Source organism: Pelodiscus sinensis, chromosome 4 (genome assembly GCF_052426305.1).
Source record: "Pelodiscus sinensis isolate ZL-2025 chromosome 4, ASM5242630v1, whole genome shotgun sequence".
NCBI lineage: Eukaryota > Metazoa > Chordata > Testudines > Trionychidae > Pelodiscus > Pelodiscus sinensis.
In genome coordinates, this window is record NC_143055.1 from 125203110 (window position 1) to 125230491 (window position 27382).

The following is a 27382-nucleotide window of genomic DNA, read 5'->3' on the forward strand; positions in this document are numbered from 1 at the left end:
CAGAGACTGGCCCTGTCGATATTTCCCCTTCTCTGTCAAATGCTTTGAGATGACTAAGGCTAAGCACAATTTAGCAGGAATAGGAGCACGTTCAATATCCACATGAAAGCGTTGCCACAAGTGACAGCCTTGAAATGTTCCCAGTTTATTCAGTTTCCTGTTGAATTGCATAGCTGACATTCAGCTTGTCCCTGATCCTCTGTTAAATACCGGTTTTAATTGCACATTGGTTGTCACTCTCCAGTGGATTATACTTAGGTGTAAAAGGAAGGCAAGATTGTATTTTCTCCCCCATCTGAAACTCAACCCAGTGCCGCTGTACCTGCTCTTACCCTGGACTGTTACTGCAAGACATGTTCTCCTTGACAGCTCTTCTCCAGATTTCATCCTGATGGCACAGAGGATCCATATGCACGCAGCCAGGATCCAGTGGGGCTTGGTGATGTGCTTCCTCTGCTACTTCGGCACCTTTGCTGTGGAGTTCAGACACTACAGATTTGAGATCGTTTGCTCCGAGTACCAGGAAAACTTTCTGAGCTTTTCTGAAAGCCCGTCTGAAGCCTCTGAGTATCAAACAGATCAGGTGTAGCCCTGCCGTCATTACATGGCAGGTGGGCTGGCGTGGTCATCAGATTTAACCCATGATCTCATTACACTTCTTTTTTTTTTTTTTTGACAAGTTCATTTTTCATGTAGTCACAGGTGTATTGCCAAAGGGCTTTGAGGGGAGCTGTTTTAAGAGCAGAGGAAAAACACAAGGACCTATCTGATCAAATCTGAAAACACCAATGTATTTGGAAAGAAAGGCCGACTGCTAAGTTTGTGCTAAAAGGGTCTCTTTCTCTTCAACCTCTGTCCCATTTCTCTTAGAAATATCCTAATCCTCATAAGGTCACTGTGAGGCAGATTGTACTGTACCCATTATACAGCTGGGGAGGCAACTGCTCCAGGGTGACCGGTCAGTCAGGGTTCGTACTTGGGCGTTGCTGGTTCCTACTCCTGCATTCAGACCACTAGAATGCACCTCTCTCATGTTTTCAACTGGTTTTTATTGTCTTGTTGTTGGACAGAGGAAACTTGAATGTGGAGTGAGGAAGAATTCTCAGCTGGTTTCATGGCAGCTGGACCTGGAACCAGTCAGTGGAAGAAGAGAGCACAAACATACTGGCCCTGTGTAAGGACAGGAATTTCTTTCCATTTGGAAGGCCGGTAAATGTGAGGCCTGGTTTGGGGAAAACTACATAGCTAAGAAGGCAGTGAAACAGACAGGGGTCATCAGCAGATGCCCACTTTGTTGTGGGACTGAGGCAGCCCACCAGCACCAATGCAAAAATACCAGGCGCATCCCAGCAGTGTGGATGAAACTTGTCTGCATCTCCATGTGGAATGGGCTGAACAGCTGTGACCCATGTGAACAAACAGCACTAGGTTAAAATGTGAGTATTTCTTCTGCCCGGTGGGGACCAAGAGAGTTTGGGTTTTTTTAAGTGCTTCCATAAGATAGTGTATAGTATTTAGAAAGCTGCTTTTCTCACTGACAAGGAAAACCTCGAGTGAAGACTCTGACTCATGCATGATCGGAACATCATAAATTCAGGCAGATGTTACTGGAGGTAGGTTTATTTTACTGCTTATGCACTAAAGGGGAAATGCACCGTTTGCAGAGGCCTTGGCCTTAGCTTACCTACCTAGCCCATGTGCCCAATTCAGCAACAGACTCCATTTGGTTGGACCCGCATGTGCAAAAGTATCAGGGCCATAGGGCTTAAGTGTGACTTAAATGATAGACAGGCCCCTCTACATGGGGCTGAACTCACCTTGAAAGTTTGGGGTAGTAAATAAATAGCTGCAGGTGGAGATGGGTAAACCAAAGCCCCAACAGGACTCAGAGGCGCTTTCATTTCATTCCTAAGGGGGGGGAAGGCGCTCAATTACCAATGATCTTGGTTCAGTGGCCAAAACTAAGATTTTTTCATCATGTAACATAAATACAGCTCAAATTGGAACAGGTTGAAAAATTGAGGTTTCTTTTGAGTAAGGATGTAAAGGCGTAGTTGATCGACTACTCACTCATTCCAACCCCTGCATTTTTAAAGGGACGATGGCAGGAGAGGACGCTGGCTGAATTCCTGGTCCCAGGTCTCAGCACCCCCCTCCCTTCTTTGGGACAGTTTCTATATTTGTTGTCCTTGTATAATTCCACAGTAGCTCCACTGAATGAAGGGTTTATATCTGGCTGCAGAATTTAGCCCTTCAGTAATGATCTTAGAATAAGAAAAAATTAGCAGGACACTCAGGGAAGGGAATGTCTGCAGGGGATGTTAATCATTAAAATGAAATAATAGGTGGTAAAGCCACCATTAGGGGAAGACTGAAAGTAATATAAAGGCAAGCCAGGTATCTTTTCCTTTTCTTCATTGCTAGAGGAAGGTGAGACTGGCAGGAATGCACATACATGGAGAATCTCACACATGGGAATACTGAGCAGAGTAGTAAATTTCTGTTTAAAATGTGTTTACTGTAAATAGTCCACTGTGACATTTTTTTAAAATCAAATAATGCTTTTGTTTTATCATTTTATATTTTGAAATTTTATCAAAGTAAAAATTAAGTCTGTGAATTTTTTCCACTGACTATATGCAATCCAAGTTGAATTTCAGGCTTTTGGTGATATGCTGTACATTTCTTAAAGTATTTCTTATGGCACATATCAGTACAACTGAACAATTACTGGTATACACTCAAACATGACCACTAAATAAACTTTTTATGGAGTGAGTTTTATTCCCTTCCCCCCCATACACAATTTATGAAAACAAATGGAACAAGATGTGAGCAAATACTCACTTTGCATCAGGATACAATGATACACATCAGTTTTGTGTCCAGTCAGTCATGCAGGTATGGCTATAGCAATAACTGTTGTGAATTTGGTGCATTTCTGCAGTGGACTTTGTTTAGGGAGAGAATGATTCTTAACTAAGTTGAAGTCCCCATCTGTGTTCAGAGTAACTGGGCCTCCCTTGGGGCTGGACAGCTACTTCCCTATTGTTTGGCCATTCTAGTTTAAAAGGGATAGACAGTCAAGCTGCATTTTATCTTTTGCAAAGATCATCTCTGTGTTACTAGCACCACTGAGATGCCTCAGAATTTTACACAAGTATTTGGGCATTTATGATGTTGATTTAATCTTGGCATTCCAGTTAGGGTCCAGTCCTGCTAACCGATTTACTAGGGCAGGCTGGTGCAGAGCATGTGGAAATCCTCCCACTGGGACATAATGCCCCTGCTTGCCCACCCGAATGCAGGCTCAGGAGCCACGTTTGGGCAGTGAAACTAGACGAGCCTGTTGCATGCCTACCAAAATGAGGCACGGTACTGCCACCCTCCCCATTCAAAAATCCTCCTCATTTGTAAGAGATTTTAAAATAGGCCGGGGTTGGATTAGAAAGAGCTTCATAGTCTGTGCACAAATGCTTCCTGGAGCCATGCATAAGAAATGCTGGTGAAATGCACCTTTTCCTCCCCATGTGCCCCAAAAGGATCTTCACTCTCCCTCCCTCCCCTAGCTTCTCTTGGCTTCCATGGCTATAGCAACTATACCAGCGGGGGCTATGTCAAAACCCCTCCCTTCTTACCCATACAGCTTCCCCCGGGGCTCTGGGCAGAGGAATGCCTCTCATGGGGAAGGAAGGCTGTTGTCTACTTGCACACGAGTGTCTGAGGACTCCAGGAAGTGATCCCAATCTAGTACGCTCTGGGGAAAAGCACGTCCAGTCCATCTCCAGCTATTTAACCTATTCATTCGGCTTTGGCTCTATGGCTCCACCCCCCCCCCCCCGCTTCTTCTCCTGCAGAGCAATAGAGTGAGCAACTTTTTCCTGTACTTCTCTGGTGGCAGAACATAGACCCTTTTCCCTTCCTTGTAAGGGGCATGGCCCAACAGAAACAAATGCCCCCTCCACTGGAAAGACTCTAAATCACCACTGCCATGGTATTAGAATTTTCACACTCTCCCCTGTAGGGGGCAGCCAAATACACAGGATAGGTGGAGACATGGGTTCCGGTGGCAGTAAGACTTCTCTAATCTCAGACAAGCAGAAAGGCTCCTGTAATTCATAATGTTCACTGTGCCAAACTTCCCTTCTTAGTAATGTAAGAATGTGTCAGTGTAAGGTAATCTCGTGAATCTCGATTCAGACAGGTAGGAGTACATGGACAGAAAGTAAGAATTTCTGGGTCCTTTAAGCCTGTATTTCTGTACTTTCCTCCTATGTTGCTTAAGTAAACCTGTAAGACTTAAAAATGCTTCTGACAGTCAGCTAAAAAAATTAAGCAGTCACACTGTGCCAGTAAAACATGCAGACGGCAGGACAAAATAAAACACATGCACAAGTATGTGATAGCACACGCAGCAATCTTTTCTGCACAAGCAGGAGACGCTGGGTTTTGTACATTTTATGGATAATGCTTGCTCTTCCTTAAGTTAAAGGATTCCCCACAGACCATTCTTCACAGTTGTAGACACTCCCATTCTGATTGGGCAGCACTTTACACCCACAGGTGCAAGTGACCCTACAGCAAGTGCATGATGGTGGTGAATTAGGTCTTTAAGCTCTGTGTTGCACCTGTGATTGACTGCTGTTAACAACAGGTAGCCTATTTGCTGTGCCTGTTTTCCTACCAGGTAGAGAATTCCCACTGAACATAACGAGAGTAACAAATTCCTCTCCAAGAGCAAGCTTGCAAGGCCTGCGGGAAAGATTAGGAAGTGACAGCCCTGAAGGAAAGAGAGAGCAGGTTACAGGGAAGAAAACCCTTCTACCCGGTGCTGGAGGCTGGGTACTGGTGGGATAATGCAAATCCTGGAATTTTAGGCATAAGATAATTGTACTTTTATTTACCAACATAGGGTATCATGTAAAAATTGCTAACAGTGCTGCTGTTACATGTTTTGTAATAGTTCATTATGACTGATACCAAATTCAGCAGGAAGTGCCAAGGCAATGAACTATCTTTATATGTCTTTTCATAGCTGATCATGAGTCAGTGAAACCTTTTCTTGGCTGCTTAAGAAAAAAAATCAGGGATTATTGCTAAGAATGCAATGTCTCAGACCTAAATGGAAATCTGACTTTAGGATGCAGCAGGTCCTGGAGTGAATAGCCCAATATCACAAGTGGGTTTATATTTAACTTGGCCTGCTGAGGACTCTGGCAGATTTAAGCTGTAGCATCCAAGCTTAATCATTCACATTTACCTTTGGCTATCCCAAACTTACGTACCCGAACCTCTGATGAAATAAATGTGCCTTAATTTAACTTCTAACATGAGAGGTATAGGCCTTAGAAGAAGGGAGAAGTTCATATTTCCTTGTAAAGTCAGAAGTGTGAGGTAGGGGGAGTGTGAGAAATACTTAGTTCACAAAATACTTTGTTCTTAAAAGTGACAAATGTTGTCACATTTTACATTACCCAGTGGTAATAGCAGAACAGTCATCCTAGAGTAATAAATTCCCTGATAAGAAAACTAAACAAAGACAGGCTTCATTAATGCTGCTCCTCACACCACTCAGAACTAACTGACTTTGATAGACCTCAGTTTCATTGCATTAAAAATCCCCTCCACCATACTTAGATCAATGTCTGCTTAAGGTCATGGATCCAGTATATATTCTTTAAAATGCTTATTACCAATACAATTAGCGAAGATTACACAAAGACAATTCCAGTAGGTGTAGTTTGGTTTTCTGTGCATGTGCACCAGTTCTCCTAAGTGAAGGACGGCAGAAACAGTTCACTGAAAGACGTGATGAGACTGTAATACGACTTCTCATCATCTGTTAGCCCTGCATTGCCTGGCCTCACTACCACAGCCACGTGCATATCAGCTTCTTCTGCAGCACTTGCCTCTGTGGAAAAGATCGAAGTTTAGGCAACACGAAGGCCAATACAACCCCTCTGCTACCCCAATTGGGAGGCATCTTAGAATGCTCGAGGTGACTGGAGTTTGAGACTCAAACAGTGTCTCCATATAGCAGTGCAATAGTACTGAAGTGTAGATCTGACAAGGGCATAAGTCATCAAATCCAGCCCCCTGTGCTGAGGCAAGGCCAAATAAATCTAGACCACCTCAGAGAGGTTTGGGGATCCCACAACTTCCCTTAGAAGGCTGGTCCAGAGCTTACCAATCCTTAAAGTTTTTCCAAATATCCCACCTAAACCTCCCTTGCTGCAGATTAAGCCTGTTACTTTTCATCCTTTGCTGCAGTGTGGGGAAGAGCAGGAAAGCCAGACCGCCTACCTCGGGTGACATCCGTCAGGAAAAGAATGTTGTTAGTTGAATACCCGAGGCTTGTTGCAATCCTCCTGTAACTCTCACTCTCAACTTTGTGTCCTATTTTGGTATCGAAGTGGCCATCAAAGAGCTGAAAGAATGAAGAGAATATGGCTTTTGTAGGAGGATACTAATTCTAGAAGCCAGAGAATGAATGTACAGGACCCTAATTGGTAATCCTTCTCCCTATCAAAGCAGCACACGAGGGAATTTACACGAGGGACAGCCAGAGACGACGTGTCCTTTTCAATGATACAACAAACAGGAAGAGCTTCCGGAGGAGAGGGCCCCCATTAACTATGTAGTTTTCTCAGCATCTTTCCTTAAAGCTGGCAAAAGAAATCCATTTATAAGCTATGTTGATGTGGAGATAGGCTTTGAACAGTGCCTAAGGACTGCCTTGCAGTGAAGGGAGTCGATTTATGCAGGCTTTTCTGGAGAGGTAGCTAAATTAGGGAGGATTCTCTTTCTTTTTCAGAGGGGGCAGGTGAAAGTGAGATCGTTGTTTTCTTCTTCTTTGGGTGATGTCCCCGTGGGTGCTCCACTGCTGGTGATGGGTCATGCCGGAGCCACGGATCGGAGTCTTGCAAAGCAGTTTTCAGTTGAGCTGAGCATGTGCAAAAGGCGTCTCATGGAGTTCATGTCTTAGGGCCATGCCTCATGCATATGGCCCAACCCCCCCTTCAGTTCCTCACTAACTGCCCTCAGACATGGACAGAGCTTGGACCCACCTCACGGCGTATTTACCGTCACAGAGTAGTTTAGTAGTGTTTTCCTCGTATGTATAGTTCTTGTTCTTTCATAGCTAGAGTTACTTAAATTTTTTTTGTGTCAGAGGAGCGCAACATGACTCTGGTTGCTCAGGAGGCTGAGAGAGTCCCCTCTATTGCCTGGTTCTCCCTTCCTGCATTTCTTGCTTTTTTTCCCCCCCTCCCCTCCACACTTCCCAGTTAAAGAAGAAATAAAATGTGTCGAAAGGAACCGCTGATGACACTGCTGGACTCACTGGGCTTTAAAAAGCAACAATTATTCTGGCAATGGATGAAGGGCACGGGTTCACAGCCCTCAACCTACAGGATGTGTACTTTCACATCACTATACACCCGTCACACAGGCGCTATCTTCGTTTTACAGTAGGCACAGACCATTACCGGTAAAAGGTCCTGCCCTTTGGTCTGTCTTCCGCCCCCAAGTTTTTTCAAAGGTCCTAGTGGTAGTGACCGCGTATTTCCGACTGCAGGATGCTGTGATCTTTCCATACCTCGACGACTACCTCATAAAAGGCCAGTTTCATGAGACTGGTGCTATGGTGCTAAGGACCAGACATCTATTCAGGCCTTCTCATCAATGAACAAAAATAAACCCTAGAACTCATCCAGGACAGAGCTCATTGGAGCTCACCTTGACTCGGTGTCACCTCAGGCTTATTTACCTCACCATCATTTCACCGCTTTCCAGGATCTCATAACCATACTCTCCATGAGCCCTTCTACTATGGTACTTACCTGCCTGCAGTTGATGGGACACGTGGCGGCAACTACCTACATTGTTCAACACATCCGCCTCCACTTTTGCTCCCTACAGGGCTGGCTAGTGTCTGCCTACATTCCATCTCCCCACCTATTGCACAGGCAGGTCACTATACCCGCAGATGTTCATGTCTTCCTGCGATGGTGGACATCCCCCGACAATCTTTTCATGGGGGCCCCCTTTCACCAACCGCAACCTTTGGTGCAGATTACAAGTGACACTTCCTTACTGGGTTGGGGCGCCCATCTGCGGAATCACTGACTATATCACAACAATGTTTTACATAGACAGGGGGCTGCATGCTCTCGTTCCTTATGTGTGGTGGCTATCCGTTTGTGGAGCTGATGCATCTGCAACCAGGTAAACATCAGGTGTGAACAGCACCATTGCAGACTCTCTGAGCTGCAGTTTTTCCAACTGACCACGGCTGTGAGCTTCATCCTGGGGTCCTGACCCCGACTCCCTCGTGATGGTGGTGTCCATCCATAGACCTGTTTACATCACACCTCAACGCCAAATGCCCCTGGTTTTGTTCCCGAGGTCTGGGCAAGGGATCTCTGGGAGATGTTTTCCTAATTCAATGGAATGCTCCACTACTTTATGCATTTCCACTGATCCCTCTTATCCCCAGTGTCATCTTGATAGCTCCTTCCTGGTCCAGGCAGACTTGGTTCCCATATCCGCATTGAATATCCATCCAACCCCTGTATTCGCTTCCACGATCTTCAGTCGCAGAATCTTGGGACACTGTTACACCCACAGCCTCATACCCTTCACCTCAGTGAATGGCTCCTATCTAGTTCCAAGATTTGGAGGTCCACTGGTGAAGGACGTTCTCCACAGCAGGCGACTTTCCAGAAGTGCGAGTTACCTGCATAAATGGAGGTGTTTTTCTTCATGGTGTCGTCAAGCACAGGTTGACCCTTGCACTTCCACACTTCATAACATCCTTGACTATCTAGGAGCTCAAGGGGGCAGAGTTGGCCTATTCATCCGTAATCGTTCATTTGTCAGAGTGATAACAGCTTTTCATGATCTGACTGATGGACTCTGTGTTTGCAGAAGACTCCTGATGGGTCTCCAAAACCTTCACCCTCTCCTTAGGGCCCCACCACCTGGGATTTAAATCTCATCTTAGGTTGTTTGATGAGGCTCCCCCCGCCCCCTTTAAACCTATAGCAACTGTCCCACTTCCCTTCCTCTTCATGAAAGTCTTGTTTCTGGTTGCCATCAACTCTGTAAGGAGAGTCAGAGAGATTGGAGCTCTCATGGTGGATTGTCCCTACACAGTCTTCACAAAGGACAAAGTCACTTTATGCCCTCACCCTGCTTTCCTACCAAAGATCTGCACCTTGTTCCACATCAACAAACCCACTATGTTACCTACCTTCTGCCCGAAGCCTCATGCATCCCCTCCCCCATGACACAGTGCTCCACACATTAGATATCCAACGTGCGCTTGCCTTTTTCATAGATAGGGCATGAGGCCTCAGTGCCTGTGTGTCAATCACGGAACACTCAAGTGACCAACATTGGAGCACCCACGGGCACTCACCTTGTGGAGTAACAACTGTTCTTTAAGATGTGTCCCTGTGGGTGCTCCACGACCCTTCCTCCTCCCCTCAACTCAGAATCTTGGCTACTTGGGTGTAGATGAAGAACTGAAGGGGTGGTTGGGCTGCGTGCACGAGGCGCTAAGGCATGAACGCCATGAGGCACCTTTCACACATGTGCAGCCCAACTGAAAACTACTTTGCAAGGCTCAGATCTGCAGCTTCGGGATGACCCATCACCAAACATGGAGCACCCCCGGGGACACACATCTCCAAGAACAGTCGTTACTGCACGAGGTAACTCCCTTTTGTTGACACTCGCACCGGAAGGGCTCTTGCTGATATCAGCGCACAAAATCAACTGAAAAAGCAAATACAGGGAAGGAGTCTCCAAAATTGTGGCTGACTTGAAAGTTTAACAACTGCATTTCGTGCCACATTCTCTTTGCCCATCATGCAGGTCTTATTTCTCTGTAACTTATGACGGCATCAAAGAACATTAACAGCTAGCATACTGCCAGCAGGAGGCCATGTATCCTCACCCCAGCTATGCATCCCCATTCTGCAGATGGGGAATCTGTATAGAAGGCCATATATATATATATCTCTTATCTACCTCTAGAATATCACCTTCTGTCGAGTATCCAAACAGAAGCTTCTGGGCCTCCACGCTCCCTGAAGAATATATATAGACTTTCATTCCTGCTTCCTTCCACTTCTTAATAGCTGGAACCACGTCCTCAAAGACTCTGCAGTGAAAGATAATTGCCGTATTAACAACTTGCAGGCAGCTGCATGAGACGAACATAATATTGCCCCATGCACACTGCTTTGTCTCTATTACTAGATGGATTTTTTTGGGTGGTTTTTAAAAGCTGCTCAGCACTTCTCCACTGCAGAAATTATTTTCGTTTTAAATAATATACTATTCATTCTAACTGAGCAATCTGATCAAGTAGCTACCAACATCTGTTTCAGACATTTGGCTGTGGTTTCGCCAGTTGATCAAATGCTAAAGGAAAGGGATGTTCTGTATCCACCCTCCTGACTTTTTGGAGGGATTAAGGAAGTTGTAGACTTCTCATATTCTGAGGCCTGACTCTCCCCATAAAATAGTTTTCATTCCTATTCTAGTAGTAATTAGTAGGAGCAACATCCTCTCATTCCATCCATTAAAGAGCAGTACAGCCCTGCATGAATACAACCTTTGTATCTGTACCTGCATCACAAAAAAGCGGTGGGATATCTGCAGATTTGCTGGGCTCAAAATATCCTCTTAATTTCCTGGTTCTGAACATGTGCATTATGCAAGAAGGGGAGGGGGAGCTGTGTGGAACTGAAATGAGAATTCAGCCTTAAGATCTATTTATGCAGCTCCTATGAAATGTCCAGTGTTAAAAAACAATTAAGGGGAAAAATGCTTCTTTAAGAAGAGCAGAGCAGATCAGATGAACTCCATTTATGGGAACTTGTTTTACAGTAATAATCATAGACCAATTTCATCGCTGGCATAACTCCACTGAAGACAAAAAGTTGTACCGGGGATGAAATGAAAGAAGATTTGATAGTTAACCACAAGCCCCCCACCCAAAAAACTCCAGCTTTGTGGAGGGTTGAAAAATGCCACAATGGTGTTTCCGTCATCACAGCTACACCAACTGATGGCCACAGGAGAGCAGGGCCCCTGTGACAGAGCAGTGACACAGTATAACCCCTACCCTTTGTGCTGCTTTTGTAAGACATTTGCTCGTATACCAAGGGCAATACACAGCAGAGCACCGAGCTTTGTTTTATAATCAGTTCCACAAGTCTGCTGACTGAAGGTGCTTTGTATCCATTTAGTAAAAGAAAATGGAGAAATCGGTAAAGGTTTTGTCAACGGGGGTAACTTAGGACTTGGTTTTCAGCCTTGAGCAATTGGATTTTTAGGTTGCTAAAAGAATAATGAGTTTTTAATACTGACAGCAAAAATCACTAATGATGCTGCTACAACTTACACAATAGCTGCTGTCTCCACTGCTTTACACTTTTGGGTCCCTTTGCGCTAAGTGCTGTACAAACACAGAACAAAAAGACGATTCCAGATCCTGCCCCAGAAAGTCTGCAGTAGGAGGACAATACCACTGGGAGATACCTTTTGCTCCCTTAATCAGTTTGTTGTCACAGACTCTGCAGGTCAGCATTAAGGAAAGGTCTCAGCACTGCAGTTGCCCAGTATCTGTAGAGTTTTTGTCTGTAAGCATAGCAACAGAAAAGAGTGTGAAGGAGGATAAAGAGGTGGCTTTGCAGATGTGGATGAGGAGCTCATTCTGTGCAAAAGGTGGCAAGTGAGAGAGCATGAAGGTGCTTGTTGGAGAAACTTAATGTGGGTGAACGTAACTGGAATTACTGGAAGAGTGAGGCCAACATCTTGATAGCATATGGGAGATAACCGACAGGGCAGGGACGGGCCAGGAAGGCCATTCAAAATGAAGATGAGCAGTTTTCATTTGATCAGATGAAGGAGGATCGCCAAGGGAGGGACACAGCAAAGATTTAGTGGAAGCAACGAGCAAGGAAGGTGGTAATTTTGCAGACATTTTTTGAATGGTTTTATACCTGTGCCCTGGGAGACTGGCAAGTCAGAATGGCAGCATTTTACATCTACATTGCACAGGTGTGAACAATGCCCAGAACGCAAAACCGTGCAATATCAAGCCAGGCATTGGAGCTGGGTATCTAAAGAAATGGGAGACTGAGCTGATAAAAGCATATGCTTTCCTTCCAAATGTTTACAGTCGTGTAACTCCCTCTTCATCTCCATTCCTTTGCGACAATATGCTTACTATGCCACGTCAAATGGCTTTATACAAAATGTTTGCTTTTTTATAGAAGGCATTTAAGTACAGCAACTTCAACTTTGATACTAGTTAACCAAAAACATTTAAACAGACCAGATTTGTGGAAAGGAACTAACTACTTTCATGCTTTTATATGACAAGTTTAATTCCTGTGTCTCAAACTGATGTGCTAGGTATGGTTAGAGGAAGAGGGTGAGTTCCCAGAAATTTCCTCAAACCCCTATTTGCCAGGAAGAGACAAAGCTCAAATTTTTAAGATTCAGGCAATACGTCATCTTTCGTATGGCTACTTGAAAAACAACATTAAAGGTTGATGTCCAGGTTTGTCATCCACTCTATTAGCGTCTGGTGCCATGGAATGAATCAAGCTGTACCTCTAGAAAAGACTCTTAGAGGGCAGCAGCTCACTAGATGTTTCATAGTTTGGGTGCTTTCTCCAGATTTGTGTATCTACCTGTCTGTTTTCCATTTATGAATCAGTAATTGCATCACCTATATGAGTTTCTGACACGGTTTGCTGTGACCTGTATCTTATCTGGCATGGTGAAGCCAGACAGTTGGTCTGTAGGAGCTGTGATCAGGGCTTGTTTCTCTACCCATTCTGCTTTCCCACAATCTCCATATCTTGTCACTGGGTGATTGGCTTGGGGGCAGAGAAGCGTGTGGTCTCCTCTCCCTGACAGGGGCACATGGCACCTAGAGGGAATGGCCAGCTGTTCAAAATGGCTCGCAATGATTGTCCTGGAGGCAGAGAGCACTTCTCCTCTCCCCTCCTCTCGCCTCCGGGCATGCAGCACCAAGAGGGAACTGCCCCTTCAGCTCAAGGCCCTACCACTTCCAGGGGGCCAGAACCAGGCCGCGACTACTACCCAAGGGGCAAAAATTATTGTCCATCACTTCCATAGAGCCTGAGAGCTAGTGTTTGCCATCTTGCCTTGCAGTCAGTTTACTAGCAGCAGCAAAGAGCTCAAACATGCAAGCACATCCCTGCTGAACATACTGATCCTTTTATACAGGTGGGGAAAAAACACACATGCTCCCTGGCCCCTCAAGTTATCCCTTCACTCACTGGGATGACTAATATAAATTAAACTGAACCAAGGGTCTTACAATTTTCCAGAGTCATTTTAGACTATTGCTCTCTAGATCCCACAAAAAAAAAAAAAGAAATCACTAGGACAACTTTTGCACTGTGCATTCAAGGTGGATGGTGAACTTTGTTCCATGATAGTGCTCAGGCTCAAATCAGCATTGTAATCCGTGTTTGTTGTTCAGCTAAGTAGTAATGGGATTACGTTTTTATATAGCCTTAGCTACAACCACCAGCCATTCAGCCCCTATGTAACTACTTGCTTCTAATGTATGTCCAAGAAAATTTTTAAAAAATCTACTTCAAGGAAACTTTCAGGAACAGGAGTTACTTACTCTCCCTTCATGCGTCCAGTTGTATAGGCTGCCCTCCATATGTGACCCTGCAGCTGTTTCAGTGCTGTGGTCTTTCTGTCATGGGACATCTGCCAGTGTACATTGTCTACTACAGCCTGGATGACCTGTTCCACTTCATCTTCTCCATTTCCAGTTTCTAAAGGAATAGGTACAATGCCATCCAAACTGGAATCCTCTTCAGCCTTGAAAAGATAAACAAAAAAAATGACCCAAGATTGCTAGTGATAAAGGCACCAATTTAGAAAACCAGGTGAATGTAAATCCATCCCTATGCAGGACGTGAAGTCAATACATGAAGTCAATGGGGCTTAGACAGGTGCTTAAGAGCTTTCCTGAATAGGAAATTTTACTGTAAGTGGTGTCTAGAAGCATGTTCTTTAATTGTAAATAGCACTAGCTTAATTTGAACACTAGTTACCTTTCTATGTAAGGCTGGCCATAAGTACAGTTCAAGCACTTAAATTTATCTTATATGCTTCATTTTTTGAAATAAATAAATGATGATTCAATAAATTAATGTCCAAAAACACTTTGGGCAGTCAACATCTTGGTTTTACATTTAAATATGGAGCCTTTTTTCCCCATCTAAAAGACAAATTTCAACATACATTTAAAAGAGCTACAATAGAATCACAGAACTGGAAGGAACCTCGAGAGGTCATCAAGTCCAGTCCCCGGCACTCCATTTAGGACCAAACACCCTGTAGATCTTCCTTACCAGGAGTCTATCCAACCTGCTCTTAAAAATCTCCAGCAATAAAGATTCCACAACCTCCCTAGGCAAGTTATTCCAGTGTTTAACCACCCTGATAGTTAGGAAGTTTTTCCTAATGTCCAACCTAAACCTCCCTTGCTGCAGTTTAAGCCCATTGCTTCTTGTCCTATCATCAGAGACCAAGGAGAACAATTTTTCTCCCTCCTCCTCATAACATTTTTGGTACTTGAAAGCTGTTATTTCCCCTCTGTTTTCTCTGTTCCAGACTAAATAAACCCAATGGCTTCTCCTAAATTAACCAGCTATGCCATGTCAGATTTCCTGAATCTATAAAAACATGTGTCTTCAAAAAACAACAATATTACCCATTTGAACAGCATATTAAATGCTTTCAACGCGGCTTTAATTCTAAATATGAGTATTACCACAATGATTTATCAACTTCTCTAAGATTAATTGAATAATACAGGGTGTCCCCACTGCAGGCTGTCCTCGCTATAAGTCCAAGTCCCAGTTTTTTGGAACGTACAGCAAAACAACTTAAAGCAGGGAATTTTTTTCCCGCAGCTGACTTCCATTTAAGCAAATCAAGGGGAGTGCTTCACACGACAGAGCGGGGAATGGGACGACTTATAACGCATTCATTCCTACAAAAGTCAACGAATTAGTGTGGAAGGCTGTATACTGGGGCAGTTTATAGTGGGGATGCCCTGTAAGTTGCCCCAGTATACATCCGTTCCACTCTAAAGTCGTTGACGTTTCTAGGAACTAGTGCGTTATAAAAGTCATCCCATTCCTCGCTCTGTGTCATGCAAAACACTCCCCAAAATTTGCTTAAATGAAAGTCAGCCACAGGAAAAAAATTCCCCGCTTTAAGTTGTTTCGCTGTAAGTCCAAGTTTTTTGGACCATATCTTTGACGTATAGCAAGGACGGCCTGCATAAAGTGTAGTAATAAGAGGGCCTGACAATGGAGCCCTGGTGTGAGGCCTTTGGCTTCACAACAGTCAATGCTTTGCTAACCTAAAGCAAAGCTAAGCTGTGAGCAAAAGGCAAATCCTGCTCATGGAAACTTGGCAAAGACAGGGCTACTGATATTACAGAAACACACATACCTAGGCTGTACTGGGCACAGGCCATGCATGTAAACATTCCAGGAGGATGGTAACAACATCTTGCTGCAGAAACAGCTTGGTACCAGTACACTCCCCATAGATAACAGGGACATACCAACCCAGGTTCAGTACAGGGTCGGGATGACAGCATGATGGATAGGGATGTTTTAATTGAACCACCATAAACAAGGTAATGGGAGGTATATAGGTACATTGGGGATGTCAACCAAATACATATAAGCGTGGCACCTTGATACGTAAGAAGTGATGTATAACTTCATAGAACCATAGAGCTGGAAGAGACCTTAGAAGGCCATCAAGTCCAGACCCCTGCCCAAGGAAGGACCAATCCCAATTAAATCAACCCAGCCAGGGCTTTGTCAAGCTGGGACTTAAACACCTCTAGGGATGGAGACTCCACTACTTCCCTAGGTAACCCATTCCAGTGCTTCACCACCCTCCTAGTGAAATAGTTTTTCCCTAATATCCAACCTGGACCTCTCCCACCGCAACTCGAGACCATTGCTCCCTGTTCTGCCATCTGTCACTACTGTGAACAGCCTTTCTCCAGCCTCTTTGGAACCTCCCTTCAGGAAGTTGAAGGCTGCTATCAAATCCCCCCTCACTCTTCTCTTCTGCAGACTAAATAGACCCAACTCCCTCAGCCTCTCCTCATAGGTCATATGCTCCAGCCCCCTGATCATTTTGGTCGCCCTCCGCTGGACCCTCTCCAATGTGTCCACATCCTTCCTGTAATTGGGGGCACAGAACTGGACACAATACTCCAGATGTGGCCTCACCAGAGACGAATAAAGGGGAATAATGACATCTCTATATCTGCTAGCAATGCTCCTCTTAATGCAACCTAATATGCCATTAGCCTCGTTGGCTACAAGGACACACTGTTGACTCATATCCAGCTTCTCATCCACTGTAACCCCCAGGTCCTTTTCTACAGAACTACTACTTAGCCAGTTGGTCCCCAGCCTGTAACAATGCTTGGGATTCTTCCATCCCAAATGCAGGACTCTACACTTGTCCTTGTTGAACCTAATCAGATTTCTTGTGGCCCAATCCTCCAATTTGTCTAAGTCACTCTGGACTCTATCCCTTCCCTCCAGCAAACTTGCTTAGGGTGCAATCCATCCCCTCATCCAGGTCATTAATAAAGATATTGAACAAAATCGGTCCCAGAACCGAACCTTGGGGCACTCCGCTAGAAACCGACCGCCATCCTGACATCGAGCTGTTGATCACTACCCGCTGGGCCCAACCTTCCAGTCAGCTTTCTATCCATCTTACCGTCCATTTATCCAATCCACATTCCCTTAACTTGCTGGCAAGAATGTTGTAGGAGACCATATCAAAAGCCTTGCGAAAGTCAAGGTATATCACATCCACTGACTTCCACGTCCACAGAGCCAGTTACCTCCTCATAGAAGCTAATCACAAGTGCATAGCCCAGCATCCTTCAGAATAAGTCCTTTAATTTATCTGCTTAGATCTGTGGCTAAACATACAGCTAGGTCTCCCTAAAGAACATTCTCAGCCAGAACAGATTCTCAGCATCCAGCCTGTGATTCAAACTCTGTTGGGCTTCCTGTTCTGCTCAAGTACAGTTAAACTTCAGAGGTGAAGACTGCATCTCCATCAGTGAACAGTTGTGACAAAGAGATCAGCTCCAGGCTTTTGCTCCCAGCCCTTGAATTTAAACATCTGGGAACCTGAGGCAGGTGGTTCTACCAATGGAGGGTTTCATACTGTGCATATGGTAGTACTATCTGAGAACCACTGGCTCTCAGCACTCTCAGCTCTGGATCTTATTGTGTTGGCCTAACCCAGCCAGTGTGACATTTTAAGGAATAGGGATGGAAAATGCATTTTCAGTTTGTTACCATTATCCTGAAAGTGGGGGTTAAGTATGTTTATAGCTGATGATGGTCAGCAGAAATGTACTTTAGGTGAATACATCCATGGAATGTCTGAGGGACAGACACACTCTAAGTTCAAAAGCAAATATGCTCACAAAGGGAAAAAAAAGGGCTCCTCAAAGTCAAGCTATAACTCCTCCTACTACTTCACAAATCTACAGTGTGCTTACTAAAGCAGTCACAGCTCTATGAGTGACCTGTAGTTCTTGACAGTGTCACTGGCAAGACAAACTCTGGTTCCAATCACTCACCTGTTTCCTCAGAAGGCTGACGTCCTGCTGGCACTCCTCTTCTTCCCAGTGTGCACGCAGGTATTCTTTAACATTATGTTTGATGTAAGGAAACAATGTGTCCTGGTAACAAAAACACACAGGACTCCTTTAAACTTGCTCGCTGACACACCGGTAAGTTTCCCCTACAGGGATACTGTACATACGATTTAAAAATTTAGTCTGTTTATGTCCTGTAAACATTACTGAAGAGTTAAAACTCTATGAAATGGATAGAAGTGCTCAGTAACTATTGTTAACGTTACCAAACCAAACATTAACCCTGATGGCATAGCCATAGAGGAACTCACTCAACAGAACCACAAAGTGCTGTGTGGCTCAAGGTGATCCGAGTAAGTGTGTAGAAGTAGGTAGGTCATTGAAAACCAAGTGAAAGCATTATGTACATGGACATTATTTTATTATTAACAATCAATAGACTTTACAAAGAAGTTAGTTTCTGATAGATCAGCTTTCTAATAGTATGTCCTAAAGTTGTAAGAAAAGTGTAAAAAAGCATAATGTTTTTTCCAATCTCTTGCTGATGTTTAGGAAGGTTTCTTCACCATGGGGAAGCTGACTATACAAGGGAATAGAGAATCTAAGGCCTGATCTACACAAAGTTTAAGTTAAACTTAGCACTATTAGGTTGACTTTCTAAACAATGAGTCCACAGCACCAAGCCCATTCTGTCAACTTTAAGGGCCATTAAAGCTAATTTCTATACTCTTACTTGCACAAGGAGTAAGTTGACCGGGCAAGGTTACATTAGTGCAGACAGTGCTTTGAAAGTCGACGTTCTTGGCCTCCCAGAGAGGTTCCACAGTGTCCCAAAGTGATTGCTCTGGCCAGAACTTTCAACTGTACGCTCTCCAGGTGACTAGGAAAAGACCTGGGAAAATCTGAATTTCATTTCCTGTGTGGCCAGCATGGTCAGCAAACCTCAGAGCAGGCAGCACAACAGACCATGAGTTCCCAGGGTTGCAGACAAGCACCAGCATGGAGTGTGCAGGAGATCCTGGACCTCACCGCTGCATGGGGAGAGGAATCTGTTATCACGGAATTATGAAACGGCAAAAGAATCACAGATATCTATACCAAGATCACAACGGGAATGGAGGAGAAAGGATAAGTCAGGGATGCTCAGCAGTGCCGAGTGAAAATAAAGGAGCTGGGGTAGTTGTACTAAAAGACAAAGGAGGAAAACGGATGGTCTGGAGCATCGCAGCAAACATACGGCTTCTACAAGCAATTGCATGTGATCTTTGAGAGGGATCTGACCTTCTCTAGCCAGTCTGTGAATTCCTCCCAAGACACTTAGGCAGCCTTGGGCAGCAGTGTGGAGATCTGGTGGAGAAGGAGATGAATGGAGATGGTGGAGAAGGAGGAGAATGGTCAGCAGTTGAGTGAGGCAACCAATGTCACCAAGAGCCAAGAACAACCTTGGAGACAATCCTCTCCTATAAGGACGTCTCGCAGTCAGGCACTGATCTCGGGGAGGGCACTTCTGGTGAGTTCACGTTTTTTATCTTGCCAAAAGTGGGTTAAGGCAATTGGGTGCAATCTCTGGCAGCCATTGTACCTACTAGGGATGTGAATCTTTAACCGATTAACTAGTAAGCCTCACCCTTAAGAGGTGAGGCTTACCAGTAGACCACTTTATAATAGACAGAACTTTTGTCTAGTCAATTTCCCCTGATGTGTGTGTTTTTCCATGTTTTTCAATGGGAAGAGAAATATTATAAATCACAAAAAAAATTGCCTAATGAAGGGTATCTGTCATGGCCTCCATGCTTTATGAAAATTAGTGTGTGTGTGTGCGTGTGCGTGCGTGCGCGCGCACACACACACACAGAGGACGTCCCCACTATAAATCACCCCCGTATACATCTGTTCCACACTAAAGTAGTTGATGTTTGTAGGAACTAATGTGTTATAAGTCCTCCCATTCCCCACTATAAGTCATGCAAAACACTCCCCCCAATTTACTTAACTGCAAGTCAGCCACGGGAAAAAAATTCCCCATTTTAAGTTGCTTTGCTAAAAGTCCAAGTTTTTTGGAACGTATCTTGGACTTAGAGCAAGGACGACCTGTATATATAATTCAAAGACACTTTAGACAAAATACCTAGTGCAACATATCAATTTTAAAGTTACAGTCTACTGAATATGTATATCCTATTTTCGTGCATGTATTAGTCTTATGTTTGAAGTTAGAAATATGAGGTGTGGATCAGTTTATAATTCTTAATGTGATAATGAGGGCCATTACTGATGCTGTGGAAACTTAATGGTGATCAAGCCAATGACCTGTGAAAATAGTCTTGTTTGTCTGTAAGCCCAAACTGTGTTTGGTCCTAGAAAGACATATGGCCAGGCTATCTAATGCTGAAACTCATTTCCAAGCTGGTGCTTTTCCACTCAAGGAGAAAAATTTTACCTAGCACACAGAATTCCCACCTTGGCCAAAAGGAATATAAGGGGGCGAGGAGCCAAACTATAGGGGCAGTCGCCAGAAGATCCCACCACTTGCCACCTAAGACAGAACAGGGAAAAGGATCGGACTCAAGCTAGGAGGCTGCTTACCTTGTGAAAGAGATGTTTATATCAACTGTTTATGGTAAGAATGTGAATTTAATAAGTGATAGAAATGTAGCCATGTTAGTCTGGGGTAGCTGAAGCAAAATGCAGGACAATGTAGCACTTTAAAGACTAACAAGATGGTTTATTAGATGATGAGCTTTTTATTAGAGATCTGATCTGAGGAAGTGGGTCTGGCCCACGAAAGCTCATCATCTAATAAACCATCTTGTTAGTCTTTAAAGTGCTACATTGTCCTGAATTTAATAAGTTTCTCAGTATTTTTAGAATTAGCTGGTGTTTTTATTTAACTCAGTAACTTACTTTGAGCTGACTGTTTTCACTTGCAACCACTTCAGTCCTACTTTGTGTACTTAATAAAAAACACTTTTGTTTATTATCCAGCCCAGTGTAAATAATTATTACCTGGAGGGAAGCAACTATTGTGCATCTCTCTCTATCACTGATAAAGAGGGCTGACCTTATGCGCTTTCTCTGTGTAAAAGCTTTACACAAGGGAAGATGGATTTGTTTGGGGTTTTGGTCCACTTTGGAAGTTAGTTTTCTGGATGCTCAACTGAATCAGTGTCTGTGTTGTTCTACGGGGGGGCAGTAACTTCAACTCTGTGCCTTGGCTGGAAACGACCAGAACCTCTGGCGCAGCAGGACAGAGTGGTGGGGAGCCCCAGGGGGCAGGAAGGCAAACATCAATGGCTTGATTAGTGTACTGGGGAAAACCCCAAGGGGACTTCTGTGATCTAACCCATCAATATCTGAAGCAACTTATCTCATTTTTAGAAAGTGTCTAGATTTCAAGTTGGTATCCACTTAAATTCAACACGAAAACCAGGATAAAATGTTTCAGTTGTGACAGATGTGTCAAAAATGCAGCTGGCTTGATGTATGTATGCATCCCCCATGACAACATTTAGATTATACAATATCTCAACTATCTTTTTAAAAAAAGGTTTCTAGCCCCCATGATTTGCAAAAAGATTTCCAAATATAAACAGAGATTGACCATTGCAGTGTTGTCTTCATGATTCGGCAGCCTGCATAAAAATCACATAAGTGATCTCCCACACACTAGTCCTTTAATTGGGGTATGATCTCAAGCATATGAATGCTATCATTGATTATTTAATTACTGATCATTTTAGGGGATCAGAAGCTCTCAAGGGATTGGGAACTAGGGTTAGTTATTGGGAGGAAAGAAGTGAAGACAATATATAAAGAAGGGAGAGAAAAAGAAATCAAAACTATCACACCCTACAATTCAGCGTATATTCCTGTTGAATAGCTGATACTGAATGGGACAAAAGTAGAGTTTGGTTATTACATAACAAGCAAATTCTGCCCTTGATCGTTATGCAAAGATTAATGAAACTGTGCTGTGGATGGAGAATAATGCATAATCCTAAATTCGTACCATGTCCCATAATTCAACATTTGAAATTGGCCCTGTGCAGAAGATGAGTGACAACCCTACCCTAGGATGTACAAAACCCCTAAACTCCTAGAGCATACTGAAATGCTGAGATCCTTACTAATTGTATTCTAATATGAGAGAAGATTAGAAAACTGTGGCTTAATAGAGTTCAGTGAATTAAGTGATGGAAGTAGAACCAGATTAATTATATCATCTGCTGAAATTAATGCACAAAATGTATCTGTATTTTCTCTAAGGAGATTGAAAGTAAACCACTGGGAAGTCTGTGATGGGACATACCTAAGAAGTAAGCCATTTATATTCTATAATAAAATCCTCTTTATAGAATCCAATTGAGGCCAGAAAAAAAATCTTGCAAATGTTTATAGTGGCCGGCTATGAATTGGAAGTGGAAGGGAATGGAATTCAGTAAGGGTATGTCTACACTTGCACCCTCTTTCGATAGAGGAATGCAAATGAAGACATTCAGAATTACAAATGAAGCCGGGATTTAAATATCCCGTGCTTCATTTGCATAATCGCGTTATGGCGCTATTTCAAAATAACGCCATATTTAAATCCCAGCTTCATTTGCAATTTAGAATGTCTTCTTTGCATCCCTCTATCAAAAGAGGGTTCAAGTGTAGATATACCCCAAGGCTACGTCTACACTGGCAGCTTCTTGCGCAAGAACTCTTTTGCGGAAGAGTTCTTGTGCAAAAACTCTTCCACAAGAGAGCATCTACACTGCCATGTGCTTTTGTGCAAGAGCATCCATGGCAGTGTAGACGCTCTCTTGCGCAAAAAAGCTCTGATGGCCATTTTAACCATAGGGGCTTCTTGCACAAGAAATTCATGTTGCCTGTCTACACTACAGGCAGTGTCCGGGTTATATGGATCCGACTTACCCCATTTGTAAGTAGGGATCCGATGTGAGGCAACCCCGCACTAGCTGCTTCCCCCCAGCAGACCAGGGAGATGCGAAGCTAGCGCCCACCCGCCCCACAGCAGACCAGGGAGACGTGGAGCAGCTTTTCTCAGCAGACACCTCAGCTTGAGAATAAAGGACTGAGGGAAGTGAGGTGTGGGAGAATAAAACTGAGCTCTGGAGAAATGTTTGGCTAGAGTTTCCCCTACAATATGTACCAGTTCCGACTTACATACAAATTCAACTTAAGAACAAACCTACAGTCCCTATCTTGTACATAACCCGGGGACTACCTGTACCCTCTTCTGGAAGAGCTATTGCACAAGAGGGCTTATTCCTCGTGGGGAGAGGAATAACTCTTCTGGAAGAAGCCCTGTTTTACAACACTGTACTGTAAATTTACTTCTGGAAGAACGCTGGTGCAGTGTAGACAGCCAGCACGTTTTTGCAGAAGAACGGCTGTTCTTGTGCAAGAAGCTGCTAGTGTAGACGTATTGCTTCAGGCCCTCTACAAATTCATATGGACAACCCTGCTTCAGTGATACTGGCTTCACATTTTGAAGGTATTGTTCTGAACTGATAGCATCTGAGGGGTTCTGAACTGATAGCATCTGAGGGTTTGTTTGTCTGAATGAAAGCTGAATCTTGAGAACTGGAAGTCTGGAGAGCTGGAACTTTTAAACCTGCTCCCTGCCAGCACTGGTTCCTGCCTGCCCTTCCCCTCCTCGGTTCCCTGCATGTGAACATGTAACCGCTAACATTTTCAGCGGTTACATGTTTACACAAATATCTGATAGCTAACATCCCTAATTCAAACCCTCTTACACCACCACTACACATACAGAGAAACAACCAACCAATCGCCACACACCAACATGCTGAGAAATAACATTTATAAATGTTTATCTTGGAACACTCTTGCCCTGGAGTATAGAAAATTAAGCTAGTCCAGCAAAACTGTTCTTGTGCATATGCACTTATACCAGCCAAGAAGGCTTTTTGCCAAAGTAATTACATCTCCAGTAAAAGAGGTTTTGACGCTGTAGTTATGTTGTAAGAAACACCTACACCCATAACCAACATAGCTATATCAGCAAAATTTGTAAGAATAGACCAGACCTAATAAAGACTAGACTGCTTATCTACAATCTCCACAGACAAGATTTAGAAAGTTAATTTCCTTTTAAAGACCCAGTTTTGATCTTGTATACTAACAATCTACCAAAATCAAAATTGCAGAGAAGAAAAACGTTGTATATGGTAACAACAAAGATACCAATACATAAAACTATATTATCTTAGAAGAGGGGTCTACATGAAAGCCAATGGGTGAAAGGTGGTTGTTGTGTTAGGTAATCTGTCAGCGGATGAGTGGAACTTTTTTGTTTTCTTTAAAAAAAATAGTATTTTATTTAATGACTGGCAGGGAAGGGCCAGTTTCATAAAACAGCAGAGACAAGCACCCCAGGACAAAAACGGAATGACTCGATATTTTGATTGGTTGAACCCAGTATACATGTATATTAAAAATACCTCTCAAAAGTAAAGACTACCGGCCCTTCCCTTGTTGTTTTGCCTTCATGAAATTCATATTGCTGACAAGTTAAGCTTTAAAATCAGAGTTGTGTTGTCAATGATGCGACCAGCAGTGAAAACAAGGGGAAAAAAAATCTCAGCTTGTACATTCAGTAGGGTTATTTCACTTTTAATTCCTTTCTTTCACTGACATCTATGTTCTGAGCACTGGCCTGATAGCATTTGACAGCTCATCATGCATATTAACCTTGAAAGAGAACTGTGATCCAAAGTGACAACATTCTTAATATGATCTATGGTTAATGCTACATCCAAAAATGTCTATAAAAAACTTGATCAGATAAAAGAATGTGTATAAAAACTGTAGGAATTCCATAGTAATCATGCCAAATCACTAAAACATTTTCAATTTGCTATTCTTGTTTGGTGCACTAAACCACAGTAGGTGTTGGCAAACAAAACTGGGCCTCAGGCATGTACAAATGACCTGTTTTCTTGAATTCCTGATGTGGCAAGCTAGCACTCTAGTAATGATAACCTACTCACGTTTGTCAAGTTGCACTTAGGTGGCAGGGTGCAGATTGGGTGCAAAAGAGTGGCTAGATTTTAAATATCTGTTCAGAAAATATTACTAAAATGTAAGTGTTCTGAGAGAAGTAAGGGATGGATTAGATTTAGTGGTCTCTCTCAATGTTTCCATATTTAAATTTAATTGGGGGAAGCTGTGGCAGGGATATAGCATTGTTTCAGTGCTAAAATCTGTGGAGTCACAATTCAAATGCCCATTTTAGACAAGTGATCATGAACGGGTCAATTGCGATTAACTGGTCCATCCTGGGGACTCTCCCTGTCAATCGTGATCTCCAGTAGTGTAGCAGGGCTGCCACTAAGGCTGACTCCCTGCCTGCCCCAGCCCCAACTTGCTCTCAGATGCATCCAGGGTAGCCCTGTAGCTCCGGGGGAGGGAGAGGGAGAGCAGGGATCTTTGCATGCTGCTCCTAACTGCGAGCACTATCCCTGCAGTTCCCATTGGCTGGGAATGAGGAATTGTGGCCAGTGGGATCTGAGGGGGTAATGCCAGTGTTGGCCCCTTCTGAGAGCAGCATGGGGCCAAGGCAGGAAGCTCTCTTCCCTCCCCCTTAACCTTGTGTACTGCCAAATGGGAGCCCCTGCAATAAGTGCTGCCTGTCAGAAGGCCACACCCCATTCCCCCTCCTATAGCCAGCCAGCACCCTGCACCCACCCCAACACTTGGCCCCCCTCCTGCACGCTTTCCAGAACTGTCCATAGGAAGATTCAGGGATGCTGCTCCAGGTGCTGCATTTTGCAGTGCCCCAGGGACAGCTGTCTCAACTGTCCTATGGACAGGTCCCAGGGGGACAGGTCCTGGCATGGGGGTCAAGTTCCCCCCCCCCCATTGGGAGATATGGAGAAGCTTGCTCTGCTTTGCCCAGCTTCCTGTTGCTGAGTGAAGAGGGCACACTGGGTCTGGCAAGGACAGCAGAGCAGGCTGCTGTGCTGTTCTAAACCCTGAGACTGCAGAGGGGGAGGGAGGGAGAAAAAGAGGTCCCTTCCTGCAGGTAACCACTACCTGGACTTGCATGGGGGGGGGCAGAGAAGGATGTGAGCAGGTGGGGCAGGCCTCGGGCAAAGGAATGGCTCTGCAGACAAGTACCTTATCCACTGTAGGAGGAGGAGCCCCCCAGCCTCCCTACAATCTGGGCTCCCTTCCTTATGCTTCCTTCATTTGTTCTAAGGGTGCCAAGCCCATGCAGGGTGGGTATTGAACCCTTAACCTCTGGCTCAAGAGACAGGTTTCTTATCCACCGCACCACTAGAGGAGCCCACAAGCACCCTCCCTTCAGGGCCCCTTTTATCCTTCCTGTGTTCAAGGGCGCCAGCTCCATCCCTGGGAAAGCTACTGGTGGCTGCACCCAGGGCGCACTCCCCCGACAGCCACCCCCACAAGCTTGGTGCTGGCTGGACCCGGCCCCCTTGGAACAACGGACGGAGAAGGGGGGTCCTGAAGGCAGGGAGGTTGGGGGGCCCTCCAGGGGCACAGCAGAAAAGGAACCTGCCCTCCGAGGTTGAGAGCCCGAGCCTCGCCCCAGACTCCCCACCCTGCAAGCCCCGCAGCCCAGCCTGGGGAAAGCGAGCGAGAGGCGGCCAGGCAGTGATGGGGAGGGGGATGAAGGGAGTGTGGGGGAGACGGGGCAGGGATGCCCTCACCTCGGGCACCTCGGGCTGCAGCGGGGAAGGGGAAGGCGAGACCCCCCCCCACACACACACACGTGGCAAGCAGCCCCCCACTGCACGCTACCCACCGGCTGGCGCCCAAGCGCTCTGCGCCCGGCTGCAGCCGCCCCGGTGCCCAGCGCTGCCCCGCCGCGAGCGCTCACCTGCACGTAGCTAATGGGCGTGGTGGTGCCTTCGATATCCAGCAGCACCGCAGCCACCTCTGCAGGCACCGGGAGCAGCACCATCGCCGCGCGCCGGGGCAGGCAGCGAGGGGAGCGCGCGCCGCCAGCACAGCCTGGGCACCAGCGGAGGGGGACCAGTGGGGAGCGCACCACGTGGGGGGAAGAGGGCGCTGCTCCAGCCATCCAGGCGCTGGCTGGCATCTGATTGGCGGCTGAGAAACGAAGGGTGGAGCTTGGCTTGGCTGCCATAATGCGCCTGCAGGGCGGCTGCGGCGGTCGCAAAGGGGGGGGGGGGGAGAGGCGGGGTTGCGTTGTGAGCTTGCAGTGCGGGACGTTGCCTGAAGTATGTCCTAGGCCTGATCGGCAGCGTGCAATTGCAATTCGGATTGGACACGCTAATGGCTTCGAGAGAGGGACAGTGCGTGGGGTGCATGATACACAGGGTGCAAAGTGCATCGGGTGCGTTGCACAAAGTGCTTGCTGGTGGGTCAAGGACACCTCCTCATGCACGCATATAAACCCCGCTGTACTCCCAATAAGCATAATTAAAGAACTTGTCCTCTCAATCTAAGAGCAAAGAGTCGGCTCTGGCTCAGACCGTGCCTTTGCAGATGCCGAAGGCTGAACTTGACCCGGAATTTGTCCTGCCCTAGGGCGATCCCTCGCTAATGCAGTTCATTCCCCTGTCGGACTTGTGTAAATTGCGGCATGACATGGATTTCTAGGCTGTATGCTCCCAGCTGCCGAGCTATGTG

The 27382-nt window shown here is 45.1% G+C and overlaps 2 protein-coding genes across 9 annotated transcripts in view; one reads left to right on the forward strand and one right to left on the reverse strand.

The window, feature by feature from the left end:
- TMEM150C (transmembrane protein 150C) overlaps positions 1-2784 on the forward strand; it is an 86508-nt gene extending 83724 nt beyond the window's left edge. For all 7 annotated transcript variants that reach the window (XM_075929484.2, XM_075929486.2, XM_075929481.2 and 4 more), the window contains one exon: positions 381-2784. In XM_075929484.2, coding sequence (XP_075785599.1) covers positions 381-589 — 209 coding nt within the window. In that variant the 3' untranslated portion in view covers positions 590-2784. The remainder of the gene's footprint in view (positions 1-380) is intronic.
- On the reverse strand, positions 2760-26791 carry ENOPH1 (enolase-phosphatase 1). Of its 2 annotated transcripts, XM_075929474.2 has the most exons (6): positions 26607-26788; positions 17717-17818; positions 13685-13887; positions 10036-10168; positions 6304-6427; positions 2760-5911 (listed from the first exon to the last, which is right to left on the reverse strand). In XM_075929474.2, the coding sequence occupies exons 1-6, from the start codon at positions 26688-26690 to the stop codon at positions 5772-5774; spliced, it is 786 nt and encodes a 261-aa protein (XP_075785589.1). In that variant the 5' UTR covers positions 26691-26788; the 3' UTR covers positions 2760-5771. The 2 variants fall into 2 exon arrangements, with proteins under 2 accessions (XP_075785589.1, XP_075785590.1); XM_075929475.2 differs by lacking the exon at positions 6304-6427 and having other exon boundaries at positions 10050-10168; positions 26607-26791.
- Between the last annotated feature and the right edge of the window lie 591 nt (positions 26792-27382).